This window comes from Hevea brasiliensis, chromosome 10 (assembly GCF_030052815.1).
Source record: "Hevea brasiliensis isolate MT/VB/25A 57/8 chromosome 10, ASM3005281v1, whole genome shotgun sequence".
In the NCBI taxonomy this organism is placed as follows: Eukaryota; Viridiplantae; Streptophyta; class Magnoliopsida; order Malpighiales; family Euphorbiaceae; genus Hevea; species Hevea brasiliensis.
Window position 1 is genome coordinate 2,065,072 of NC_079502.1, and position 13,417 is coordinate 2,078,488.

The 13,417-nt window shown below is 31.6% G+C and overlaps 3 protein-coding genes across 5 annotated transcripts; 2 read left to right on the forward strand and 1 right to left on the reverse strand.

The window, feature by feature from the left end:
* The first annotated feature begins 602 nt into the window (after positions 1-602).
* LOC110634507 (YTH domain-containing protein ECT3) lies at positions 603-6,874 on the forward strand. Of its 3 annotated transcripts, none has more exons than XM_021783535.2 (8): positions 603-751; positions 1,383-1,463; positions 1,556-1,679; positions 2,367-2,443; positions 2,552-3,061; positions 3,217-3,744; positions 4,341-4,553; positions 6,334-6,874. In XM_021783535.2, the coding sequence occupies exons 2-8, from the start codon at positions 1,449-1,451 to the stop codon at positions 6,658-6,660; spliced, it is 1,794 nt and encodes a 597-aa protein (XP_021639227.2). In that variant the 5' UTR covers positions 603-751; positions 1,383-1,448; the 3' UTR covers positions 6,661-6,874. The 3 variants fall into 3 exon arrangements, with proteins under 3 accessions (XP_021639227.2, XP_021639225.2, XP_021639224.2); XM_021783533.2 differs by having other exon boundaries at positions 627-928; positions 1,375-1,463; XM_021783532.2 differs by having other exon boundaries at positions 627-928.
* An 867-nt stretch (positions 6,875-7,741) lies between these two features.
* LOC110634506 (non-specific lipid transfer protein GPI-anchored 1) lies at positions 7,742-8,986 on the reverse strand. Its single transcript, XM_021783531.2, has 2 exons — positions 8,441-8,986; positions 7,742-8,144 (listed from the first exon to the last, which is right to left on the reverse strand). Exons 1-2 carry the CDS (start codon positions 8,787-8,789, stop codon positions 7,930-7,932), a joined length of 564 nt encoding a protein of 187 aa, XP_021639223.2. The 5' UTR covers positions 8,790-8,986; the 3' UTR covers positions 7,742-7,929.
* A 3,153-nt stretch (positions 8,987-12,139) lies between these two features.
* Positions 12,140-13,171, forward strand: LOC110634505 (probable methyltransferase At1g27930). Its single transcript, XM_021783530.2, has one exon. The coding sequence runs from the start codon at positions 12,176-12,178 to the stop codon at positions 13,028-13,030; it is 855 nt and encodes a 284-aa protein (XP_021639222.2). The 5' UTR covers positions 12,140-12,175; the 3' UTR covers positions 13,031-13,171.
* The last annotated feature ends 246 nt before the right edge of the window (positions 13,172-13,417 follow it).

The following is a 13,417-nucleotide window of genomic DNA, read 5'->3' on the forward strand; positions in this document are numbered from 1 at the left end:
AAAAACTATAATATTTTAAAAAATATATTATTGAAAAAAAATGCTATGTGAAAATTAAATATAAATTTATATATTTTTGTAATTTTTAATTTCTTGAATATTATTTTTATATTTTTCCTATTGAAAAATAATTTTCTTAATTATTTAGAAATTTAAGAAAATTTATTAATTTTATTTTTTATATATATTTTGTACTATTTTATAAGTGAATGAAAACAAAGAGAGAATATGGAAAAGGAAAGTGTGAATATAGAAAAGAAAAATTATGAAAAAAGGAAAATAACTGAGGATAATAGAAAAATTAAGGAGAAAAAAATTTTAATAATTTAGATATAAAAAATAGTTATGGACTAAATAAATATCAAAATTAAATTACATAAATTATTAATGTACTTTTTTGGAAATAGAGAGATTAATTAATTATTTTTATTAAAATAAAAAAATAAATAAGAATTTAATTAATATTATTAATAAAAATGTTAATAAAAAATTAAATAATTTATTAAAAATAAAATATAAAATTTAAATAGTATAATTTTTAAAATATAAAAATTAAATAATTAGTATGGTGTGAAATATCGTCTTTAACCCAGCAATAGGAGCGCAGCAGAAACACTATATCGGCGAGCAGGTGGACAAGTAAGGTTGAGCCAACTGGGCAGCGAAATGTGAAGTTGCAGTTACGTTTGCATCAGCCGTGGCGCTTCTCATCAGTCTCAATGTCTACCCCAAAACGCGATAGCAGTACAAGGTTGTTCTCATTTCTATCGACTCTACACACCCTAAACCTTACCTTCCTTTTTTCCTCCTTCCAATTTCACTTGCCAAACACTGTACTGTAATCTCCATTCTCCAAAACATAACTCTGTCCATACCCTCGCATGGCTTCTTCCGCCTAAAACACTTGATGATCGCTTAACATCTACTGGTATGCGAGAAACGGATTTTGGTTTTCCTTATTTAAACAAGATTAAAACCCAAAAAAAAAAAAAGCAAAAAAGAAATGAAGACTTTTTTGGTTTTGTAATTTATGTTCTTGATTTTGTTCCAATGGGTGCTCTTTAATTCAGAGGTGTCGTTATTATGCCTCAAATTGGAAGAATTTCAAACGATCAGAAGGGTCCCCCCTTTTTTGTTGTTATTAAGAAATTGTATTCTGGATTAATTGAAAGTGGTTATTTTTTTTTAGCTTTGATTGTAATGATATCCATGATCAAGGAAAAAAAAATGGAAATAAAAAAGATCATGGAAATTCTTTATTAATCCTTGATTTTACAATGTGCAATTTTGTAATTCCCGTTTATTTGAATTTTTTTTTTTCTGGTTCCTTTTTGCCTTGCTTGATATCTGATTTATGTCTTTCTGTCTCTTGAGATATTAAGTTTGTAGGTACTGCTGGAGCCTTTAGTATTTTTATTATCAATACAAGAAATCTACTGGTCCAAAACATGTCCAAGGATCAGGTAGTTGCTAGTCTTTCCACATATAATTTCATTTTGTTTTTGTTTATGCAATAATTGGGTTCTGTTACAATTCTTTTGAAATCTATTGGTAGCCTTCTCTGGCCGTAGATGAAAATGTGGTTGATCCTTCAAGGGCTGCTATTGCTATTGGGTCTTTAGGGGTTGATGATTCACCCATCGCTTGTCCTTCTCAGACACAGTCAGTCTACCATGGAGGTTGGTTCTTTATATTTGTGGGTAAAAAAAGTGGAGGAAATGATATATTGTGTTCACGTGTGCCTGTTGGAGAGTATATTTCTGCCATTGGATAGGTGAAAAATGTAAACTTAAGTAAATATATGTCCACTTTCTTATTTACCATGAGATGAATATGATGGTCCTTTGTCCACTTAGGTTTTATGCTTATAGATATTTTCAAACAAAGAACTTCAGAATTTTGCTCTTGTCATTTCCATGAGATATGAGTTTTGACTCATCAAAACTTGCTTTCTTTATCTCAGTTGAATTTTAAACCTAATTAATATATTGATCATATAAAAGTATTCTTGTTTCAGGTATAACAACCTAGAAATATTGGAAATATCAAATTCCATAGCATTGTCCATGTCGATGTTTGGTTTAGTGGCATTCCATTTTTTACCGTCTTCATTCATTTGCATGAATGTTACTCATAATCTTATGATAACCCTCTCTCCCTTTTTAGATGTTGGCATGTGTTTCCAACTAAATGTTAAATGGTAAAAAGTATTTATGGAGGAATGGTCTATTGATGGAGCTGTGTGCGATTATGTTGACCGTGATGATTTGGGATGCCCATGGAGCACCAGGATTATCTAAGTTTGTAGCACATCAAAAAATTGCCTTGTTTGCAGTTTTTGTATCTTTCATTTTGGTTTTTCTCAGGTAATGGAAATATGGTTGGCACATGGGGTACATGCCTTCCAGATGTTAATGCTGAAGGCTTGGAAAATAGTTCTTATGTAAGAATGTTTCTTTGCCTTCAATTTTCCATTACCTGTTATGTTCCCATATCTGAGTTCTTCTAAGCTCTACTCTGATGTATTTGTTTCTTTTCCATCTCGCATAAGGGCATCTACGATGATTCTTCATCACTTCCATTTCATGGCCATGGGTACACTCCTCAAATGCCACAGAGGCCATTTGCCTCATTCACAACACCTCCCCCTTCTGTAAATTGTCTTGGCCCTCTATACAATGTCCAAGAGTTACCAAACTCAGATGCACCTTTCTACGAACAATTCATGACACCAAATGTTCCTAACATTGCTTCACAAACCGCACTTTCTTCTGCTAAGTGGCCAGTTAGCACTAATCCTCAAGGAGATGGCAACATATTTGGGCCTCAACCAAGTTATCTGCCTGCAATGGGATCTTTCGGTAGAGGAAGCAATTTTTCAGGAGATTCTGGAGGATTTAAACTCTTGCAGCAGAGATATGATGGGTTTGAAAGCAGTGGGTTGTGGTCAGATTGGTCAAAACCTAGGAATGGGAAGGGTTCTGTGGTGCATTTGTCATCATCAACAACTGGTCCAAAACCAATTGGTTCACTAGGTTTTTCTGCAAATCATTTTGGAATGGTTAGTTATTCTTCTAATCCATCAACAGAATTTTCACTTTAACTTTACTATTTTTCTATTAAATGGAAAAGTAGCATTCTTTTGAGATCTTCTAAGTCCTATTTATTAATATTATCAAGTTTTAGTTTGCCATCTAACAATAAAAATTTATTCAGGCTTCTCAACAAAAGGAATCATTTTATGGATTTGGATCTCATTTAGGCCCCGGCTATAAAAGCTATCCTCAAGGTCAAACTAATCGAAACTCTGGCTATGATGTTTCCTCTTCCATGTTTGGAATGAATGGTCAGAACTGGCCCACACTTCATGAAGCAAGACAGGGGGGAAGGTGCAATGACTTTTCATGCAGTTGTAATGTTGCAGTTGATACATTAGGTGAGCGAAATAGAGGACCTAGGGCATTCAAACCAAGAAGTCAGACAGGAGCAAATGAGTCTGTGATTGATAATCACAGGAATGCAGTTTCTGATGTTTATAATGAGTCTTACAACCGCCTTGATTTTGTCACTGACTACAAGGATGCGAGGTTCTTTGTTATCAAATCTTACAGTGAAGATAATGTTCATAAGAGCATAAAGTATGGTGTTTGGGCAAGTACCCCAAATGGCAACAAGAAATTAGATGCTGCATATCATGAGGCAAAGGAGAAACATGGGACATCTCCACTCTTTCTGTTGTTTTCGGTAATTTACCCATTCTCATGTGCTGATGTTTTATAATCGGACATATCCATAGTTCATCCAACTGGGAATAATTGAATAACCTGCTAGGAATATTGAAAGTTGAGAAAATGTGTAGGAAATGTAGTTTAAGAAAGGGGGAGATAGGGTAGATATTTTAATGCAAAAAATGTAGTGGAATATGATCCCTTTCTTATTTGGCAAGGTCAACAATGCAACTACATGCTTCTTAGGTGATGCATCTTGGTTTTTCCACTAATGGTTGGTTGATGGCCTTGAATACATGCGGAGCCAACTAAATGTATCTTTGCATGTATTTTTTATTCTCTCATCAATTTATGTGTTTAGATTTTGTTTATAATTTCTCAATGAAAGCAAAAATCTTCCAGAGTTATATTTTTCTCTTTCTTTTCTTAATTGGCCATTGCCAGAATATATTTGTCAAGTTATTTCTCTAGCCGGCTATTAACAGATGCTTGCACTCTTGCATTGGCCAACTTCTTCTTCTTCTTCCTTTTAAGTATAATGTGAAAGCCATAAAGTAAAAGATTGAATTACCAACTCAATTTTTTTTTTTCATATTGCATGATTATATACAGGTGAACGCTAGTGCTCAGTTCTGTGGAGTAGCCGAGATGGTTGGGCCTGTGGACTTTGACAAGAGTGTAGATTACTGGCAGCAGGATAAGTGGTCTGGACAGTTTCCTGTCAAGTGGCACATTATTAAAGATGTTCCTAACAGTCAGTTTCGTCATATTGTGCTTGAAAATAATGACAACAAGCCAGTCACTAACAGCAGAGACACTCAAGAGGTAGGACTTCACTTGGTTTGATCAACTTTCTCCAATTTTATTGTTGATAATGGTACCACTATGGTGATTTGCTTGCCAATAAGCAATTTCAGTTCAATTTGCATTTGGTTGCGCACGTTTACCAATTTGCTGTCAGCTGGCTTTGCTGGTTATTATCTAACTAGTTGCTTTGTCTGTGCATTGTGTAGATTATTTATTATATTATTTTAATAATGTAACTTAATATTTATTTTTTTTATATTTTATATTTTCAAAAATCATATTATAAAATGTTGTAAATGATAAAATTCTTAATTATTTATAATTTTGTTTTAACTGTTAATAAATAATTATTTTAGACAACTGATATAACTTTATATTTAATAAAAGAAATAAAAATATATACTACTTAGTTTTAAATTTTGAAATAAGTTGATTAAGAAATTATTTTCTATTATTTTTTATATTAAACCAATAAAAGGATAAACAAAGTTGAAAAATAAAACTTATGCCACATGGCGATTTTTGGAAAAATAAAACTTATGACACATGGTGATTTTTGGAAAAATAAAACTTATGCCACTTGGCGATTTTTGAAGTATCATTAAAATTCTTATGTTTAAAATATGAGAAATGTTTTTAACAATAAATGTTTAACTTTTATAAATAATTTTTTAGTGAATAATTATTTAAATATATATTAGTTTAATTTTAAAAATATATATTTCAATTACTATGAATAATGGGACAATCTAAAGATTTTAAGGTAATTCACCATTTTTCTGAAAATTTAATTAAAAAAATTGATTTTCAAATATATATATATATATATATATATATATATATATATATATATATATATATATATATATGATGAGTGGAGTTTTATAATGCCGAAAATTGTAAAGTTAATAATTTTAAAATTCTTAATAGATGTAGTAAAAAGAACTTTAGACAACTATTATTATTATTATTATTATTATTATTATTATTATTATTATTATTATGTGTGAGATAAGATTTTAGCAATTAAATTTTGAAAACATTTAGATAAAAAATTAATGTTTAATATAATAAGCTAATTTTTTTATATTTATATAAAAAAAAAAGCAAAAATAAAGATAAAAAAAGGCCTCATGGTGATTTTTAAAGCAAGCTTATTGCCTTACTCTTGTGAAGCCATTTTTAAGGTTTAGCTTAAATATGTGTGTGTGTGTGTGTGTGTGTGTGTATAAGAATTAGTTGCCGAAAGTGTGAAGCCAGGTATTGGACTTTTACAGTATTTGTTTCATTTTTCAATACTGTTATACACAAGGCTGTAGTTAACTACAAGAACTAGTAATCACAGTAAGTTTTGATATTTTTCAAATATGATTCAGGAATGGCTCTCTATGACCTGCAAGATAACCTTTTTTCTTTTTTAATCTAGAAAGCCTTTTAATGGTCTTCTCTGATTTATAGCACATCTTGAATTGAGTTGATTACTTATCCTTGTGCCACGCAAACTAAATGTAATAGTGACATTGCTAATTTCATTACTCTTCCCAAGATTTGTCTCCATATGACTAATTTGTGGATTGTGGATGGTTATATCTTTTCTGCATACATTTTATTAGTCGACTCTGTTAAATGATGAATGTACGCAAAATATAAACAGTCTATGTGAGATGTTGTGTTCCTTGGTTCTTTAAACTGAAGCCTGCGCTTCAGGTACGATGCTTTGTTTTAGGTCAGCTTCATTTATTGTGAATTGTGTTATATTTCTTCTTAATGTTATTTTATGGTGTGTGAAATATTACAGGTAGAACTGGAACATGGTGTTGAAATGTTAAAAATATTTAAGAACTATGAAAGTCATTCATCCATCCTAGATGATTTTCATTTTTATGAAGAGCGGCAGAAAGCGATGCAGGCAAGGAAGTCAAAACAGCATCAGCGAGTAAGCCTGGTGCCTACTTCAGTGATTGGAGATGGTGAACAAAATCCTGTTTCAGTTTCTAATGATTTCACAAAGAAAATGTCTAAGAGCTTTGCTGAAGCTGTATCTCTTAATGAGACCGAAACAAAGTTGTCTATTTCACATCTGCCTCAGGGGGCCATGGGAGCTCAACATGAAAAACGAAGCTGACAGAAACAGCATATCCAGCTAATTGGATAGGTAGGAAATTTATTTTAGGTGTCTTGAACAGGGAAGTTTGAACTTTATATTACCTCTCATTCTCTGTTTTTGTTTCCATTTATTTGATTTTATTATATTTGAATTTACATGGAGATTATCTGGATTGTTTGATAAGATTTATGGGGTTGGCATATTACATACAATATATATTTTTGTTTTACAAGTTCTGTTGTGGAACTCATGTTGCATCATTTTCATATGGATATTGCATCTCTTGCAAACATCAAGGTATGAGAAAAAAGGAGGCAGAAAAGTGAAAAGGGTATGTTCACTATGTCTCTTTTTAAGATTAAAGCAGGAATTTCAGCTTGGATTTTTGTATTGGTTCTTGCTTGTGTTAATTATTAAAACCTTGAAGTTGAGAATGCTGTACACTTTCCCCTGTGGTACTTCAAAATTAATTTATTTTGATCACTAATTTTTTTTTATTATTTTATCTTCTCATTTTATTTTATATTTTTAATTACAAATTACCAATTAGAACATAGTTAAGCTTAAATTTTTTGTTTTTATAATACACTATCAAAACATAATATAGCTCATTGGCATTGAAGTCTCTAGGGCTAAGGTTATTTGCACTAAAAAAAATCAATATTTCACCCTTTTCACTGATAAGGAGAATATTTACATTAACCTAATGATGGTAAAGTGAGACCATCTACAGATGGAAAATCCATGTATGTACAACTGTTGATTGTGGTGAGTTTCATATCAGTCTCACCGTGATCATTGGTTTTTATTAAAACCCACTATGATCAATGGTTTTAACCATTGTATGTACTACAAATGGGTGTCATGATTTAAATTTAACCCACGTAAAATCTCTTCACTGATAAAAAGTAATGATATAAAGAACAATATTCGACAAAAAAAAATGTTAAATATCAATGTATGTCATAATTATATGGTAATCTCTTCATGTAAACGGATGTTAATTTGCTTATTTAGGTGTTAACATTCTAGAGCTTTTGACTAGCACAGCGCAGTAGCCAGGAACTTTCCAGAGAGTTAAAGATGAGAGCTTTGAAGATGATGGTCTAAAATGCCAAAACACGTGATAGAGAAGTCACAAAAGTTCAGAAGATTACAATAAAATGCATAGAAACTCAAATGCAATCCTGGGAAAGTTGAGAAGAAAACAACAAAATAATACAGAAAAGGGAACTCAGGCTTTCGCTACTTTTCACCCTTCCCAAATGGTGATGGCCTTCCATATTCTCAAGCGTAAACCATAGAAGTAGACTCAGAAGAGAAAGTGTAGATAAAAATGGCCACAGCAATCGCCGGAGGACCGAAGAGGAGAGGCCTGTGCGTGGTTGCAATGGAGGAGTCAGATTTGTCCGATGTTGATGATCCGGTAGAAGTAGTGGGAGCAGTTGTAATATTTGTGAAAATTGCAGCATCTGGGGAGCTAGGAGAGAGGCCAAGAAGCTCTGTCCATTCAATATAAACAGAGAAATTACATCAGAATAGTGAACCACTCAGTGGCAAAACCATCGGTTTACATGCAAATTTGTTATGTGAAAATGCCAAGAAGAAAAAATAAAGACTTCAAAAATCTTCAATCGCAGTAATTGCTAACTAGATCTACACTGAATCAGGGAAACAAGCCCAGGGGCCTTGAGGGTTTGGCCTTGTAGGTTGAAAATACAAGAATTAACGAAAAAAAAAAAGTAAAAAACAAAACCCTTAAGGATAGAGAGGGTGGGGGGGAAGAGAGAGAACTCACTAGGGCAAAAGCTAACACTGGCATTTTGGAGCTGGCAAGCAGAAGGAAGTTGAAGCAACCTATCCTTTTGGATACCCAAGTTCTTGATCTGAGCACTACCATTATTAGTCTGTTGAATTATATAACACAAGCATTTTGGGTCATTTTCCTTCAAATCCGTCACTGCACTACAACATTCTTTTGAAGGTGTATTCCCTTTCCCTGTTGCGTAATCCAGGCATGGCATCACCTTCTGAATATCTTTGTTACACTCCGCACTTACCCCATCTCCATCTACACCTCTAAACACACTAAAACTCGAAAAAATTATCAACAAAACACTGAACAGAACAATTGAGTGGCCACCCATTTCCTGATATTGAACTTTTCAAGCTCTTGTTGTTCTCTGAACAAGAGAGAAAATGATAGCTTTCTTGTATATATAACAAGTTAACAAGTAGTATAGAAAGTAACCGTAGTCTATGTAAGAGAAAGGCCCACCATGTTTTAGATCAACGGAGGAGAGGGAGCGGTGAACTGGTTCTAACAAAACAAGAAAGAAAAGGTTTTAAATGGAGGTCTATTAAGGTGGTTGGGGTTGCAGTTAAGGCCAGAGGCCAAGGTAGTTGGCGGTTTCGGATTTAATGAGTTTGAGAAGTAAGAACTGAGAAAGGGAAGCCACGTGTCCCGAAACCCACCATGCGTACAGTTTGTTGAAAATTTATAAAACGAAATCCTCGTTTGTACACCGAATTTTTACTAGTGTATATAATAATTTAATTATAATTATTAATTATGTAAAATTTATTATAATTAATGATTATATTATTGTAATTATTATTTAATTGTATAATTTTTTTTATACAAAGGTTCCACATGGGGACCATGTATACATCAGTCCCACTAATTTGTGATGCTCTTATTTTATACCTTTAATTGGACGGCTATGATTTTATAACATTGAATACTTTATTTTATGGCAAAGATATATATATATATATATATACCCAACCACCAAATTATGGGCACTAAGTTAGATTGATCCATGAATATGAAATTGAGAAATTAACTAGTGGTGAATTAGGAAGATGAAAGCAAAGTTTGATGTGCCTTAATAAAAAAAATCTCAACCTCATTATCATCATGAAAACTAAGATAAATAAATATTTTTGTTCAAATCTAATTCATTATATCAGAAATAAGTTTAAGGGTCCGTGACAAGGATTCAGAACCTGCAGCCTTCAGAATGGTGGCCCATGGCAGAAATTAAGGGTAGGTTACCAATTGGTCGACATGAGTAAAGCACAAAGATACTAGTCAGTCAACCTCATGATCCTAGAGATATCATGCACAAAACTATCACAACTCCCTCCATAATCAAATACTGAGATATACTACAAAGATTCACAAACAAATCGATTGAAGCAAGTCCATAGATGAACCCTCTCCAAAAAGCATCAGACCAACAACCAAAATAACAACATAAAGCAAAGTCCTGCAACTCGAAGGTGAGAAGGAAGAAACTCACACTCCAGGCTAGAGAGGAGTCTTCCCTTACTTGGAAGGGGCAAAGAAAGGCTATAGGATAGAACTTGGGCAGACTGAAAGTCTTGAGAAACCAAGAAACAAAGAAAAATTTCTCTCTTTAGAACTTAGAGGTAGGGTATTCTAAGTACTGAAAATTAAAAATTATCATTGATGTTACTTTATAATTTAGATTATTGATTAATATGAATCTTATATAAGTAGAGACTTAAATAAAATTTATTAATGAGAATTATCTTTAAAATTATAAAATCTCGAATTCAAAGGAAAATCTATTTCAATCAATTATTTAAATTACATGATTATATTACATTAATTAATTGTTTAAATTAAGTAATCTTGTCATACCCATGACTACAATTAGCATTATCCATAGAAATGTTTAATCAATTTTGAGAATTTAATTCAGCACCGATCTTTTTCTACTCTTCAACCAAACACTCTTAATTCAACCCAACACCCTTAAACTCAACTGTATCATTTATGGCCTGGAATTTCCTGCATTCAGCAGCGTTCTTTTCAATCACATTCATGCAGTTGTGCACAGTTTTGACGGAATTTTTTATGAACCATAAGGCCATAGCTAAATTGGTCTAATTGGGTAGCCTTATTCAATTCGATTTTCTTTAGCAAGAGAATTAAATCTAAATTTGTCAAGTAAGTAAGCGTTTTACCTTCAACAATCAAGTAAAATCAAATTAAATTATCCAAATCTTTTTTTTTATTATTATTTATTTTTATCGAACCTCCAAAACGAATTATTCCTATCATCCATGCATTGGATGTTAAGGCAAGCATGAGGATTGGCCCATTGAATTGGACCAGATATCAGGGCTCTAAGTGGAGCCCCTTTCAATGAGCTCGCTCAAAGCACGCCATTTGAACAAAAGAAAGGTCCATACTTCCATATGAACAATCAATTGTACAAAATTTATGTTAATTTAATTTTTTTTTATTTTAGAATAAAATAATTCAATTTTTTAAATTAAAAAATCATGTTTAAATAAAAAAAAAATTATATATGATTATGTAAGAATTAATTTTTTACAAATAATTTATTTCAAATAAAACTATTGTATATTTAAAAACTTTTTAGATAGTCAATTATTTATAAATTAACTTAATAAAATTATTTTATGAGAAATATAATTTTTAGTTAATTTTTATATTTATATAATTATAAATAAATAAAAATAATATAAAATAATTTAATTGATTTAACCAATAAATGACGTGATAGATTATAATTAACTCATTATTTGAAATACAATAAAATTTTATTTATAATTTACAATTAAATTTAAAATATATATATATATATATATATATATATATAGAGAGAGAGAGAGAGAGAGAGAGAGAGAGAGAGAGAGAGAGAGAGGCAGAAAATCGATGAGATACTAACCTATATGCCACGAAAATACGCGAAAAAGGAAAAGAACTATAGCGTGGGTGAATTGACGAAAATTTTAGGCCTGACAAATTTATCAGTTTTGATTCTTTGGGCTCAGGATTTAGAATCTAATTGTATTATAATATTTTCAATTTTGAACCTGTAAATGTAGAGGATTAAGGGTTTTAAAATTTAATTAAGATCCAATTAGAATTTAATTGATATATTATTAAATATATATTATAAAATTAATAATAATGATATTATAATTATTTTTTTTATATAATTTATGAATAATTATTAAAATAACTTTAATTAACTTTTATATATGTAAATAATTTTTTAAAAAAAGCTTTTAAAATTTTAATTAATAATATCAATTATTTATAATAAAGAAATGTTTAAAATTAAAATAATACTATTTAAATTATTATAAAAATTATTATTTCACAAATATTTACTAAAATTTTTAAAATTTATACTATTTGAAATTTAATATATGTTATTTATAAAATTTGGAGCAATAAAAATATTTTAAAAACCAATTTATATGAAATATATTAAAAAAATATAAAATTACTTATTATAATTTGTAAAAAAAACTCATATATACAAATATAAAAATATTAAATTTATTTCTTTAATTAAAAAAAAAAAAAACTTGACCCTCAATCCCAAAACGGTCATTTGGTAATTTGTCAACGGCAATACTAACCACTCATCTTTAAACAGATATTCTTTCATTTAATTTTAAGATAAACACCAAACATCATTCCCTTCTTGCTTTGTAAAAAGACAAAAATAAAAAAATCTAAGATATGAAGAATTATAGACATTATCTGCTCCAAAAATCGTGGCTTATCGGTGTGGCCATCGGAGGTCTACTAATAAGCGGACTGATACTATCCGGCCTCATACACTCCGGTGAGACCACCTTCCTCTGCTCCTCGGCCAGCTCCAGAACTCGTACTATGGCAGAGTATGCGGCGACGCCGATCCAGCTCCAAGCCATCGTCCACTATGCCACCTCAAAAATCGTCCCACAGCAATCTTTGGGTGAAATCTCCGTCACCTTCGACGTCCTCAAGGCTCTCGCACCTTGCAAATTCCTCGTCTTTGGTCTCGGGCATGACTCTCTCATGTGGAATTCGCTCAATCCACGTGGCACCACCATATTCCTCGAAGAAGACCCAAAATGGGTGCAAACCGTCCTCAAACACGCCCCTACTCTCCAGGCTCACACCGTAAAGTACCGGACGCAGCTTCAGGAGGCAGACCGGCTTCTCGCCACGTACCGGAGCGAACCATACTGTTCGCCAAGTAAAGCATATTTGCGCGGTAACTATAAGTGCAAGCTCGCATTGACTGGATTACCGGACGCAGTGTACGATAAGGAGTGGGATCTGATCATGATCGATGCACCGCGAGGATACTTCGCGGAGGCACCGGGAAGAATGGCAGCGATATTCTCTGCGGCGGTGATGGCTAGAGCGAGGAAAGGATCTGGTGTGACGCACGTGTTCCTGCATGACATAAACCGGAAGGTGGAGAAGGTTTACGCGGAGGAGTTTTTATGCAGAAAGTATCTGGTAAAGGGCGTAGGTAGGCTATGGCATTTCGAAATACCGCCTGCAGCCAATGCGACCACCGCGGGTGGCGAATGGTTTTGCTAGAAGCCACCCTAGCCGAGGATGCCATTAACCCCCTTATTAGATTGAGTGCAGCCCATATTGTATAGAATCATATTATATGGTGTGTTTTTTCATTATGGATATAATAGTCTAATAAAGTTTTTATTTAGTAAGATAATATAATATGGTAAAATAAATATAAAAATAATTAAAATATTTTTTATTATTATTTTAAATATAAAAATAATTTAAATATATTTATTTAAATAAAATATTAATTTATAAATAATAATAATAATAATATATATATTTTATATTTTTTAATTAATTACTAAATATATCTTAAAAATATATAATTAAAATTTTATATTTTATACATAAATAAAACAAAAAAAATAAAAATTTTAAATTATGTCAAACGTCGATTTG

Excerpts from the sequence above, each read along its gene's own strand:
- LOC110634505 (XM_021783530.2), top strand. The coding sequence starts at position 12,176 with ATGAAGAATTATAGACATTATCTGCTCCAAAAATCGTGGCTTATCGGT.
- LOC110634506 (XM_021783531.2), bottom strand. The coding sequence starts at position 8,789 with ATGGGTGGCCACTCAATTGTTCTGTTCAGTGTTTTGTTGATAATTTTT. Across the intron at positions 8,145-8,440 it reads CAGTGTTAGCTTTTGCCCTA|AGCTTCTTGGCCTCTCTCCT; the intron begins GTGAGTTCTCTC and ends TTGAATGGACAG.
- LOC110634507 (XM_021783535.2), top strand. Across the intron at positions 3,745-4,340 it reads CACTCTTTCTGTTGTTTTCG|GTGAACGCTAGTGCTCAGTT; the intron begins GTAATTTACCCA and ends GATTATATACAG. Across the intron at positions 4,554-6,333 it reads ACAGCAGAGACACTCAAGAG|GTAGAACTGGAACATGGTGT; the intron begins GTAGGACTTCAC and ends GAAATATTACAG.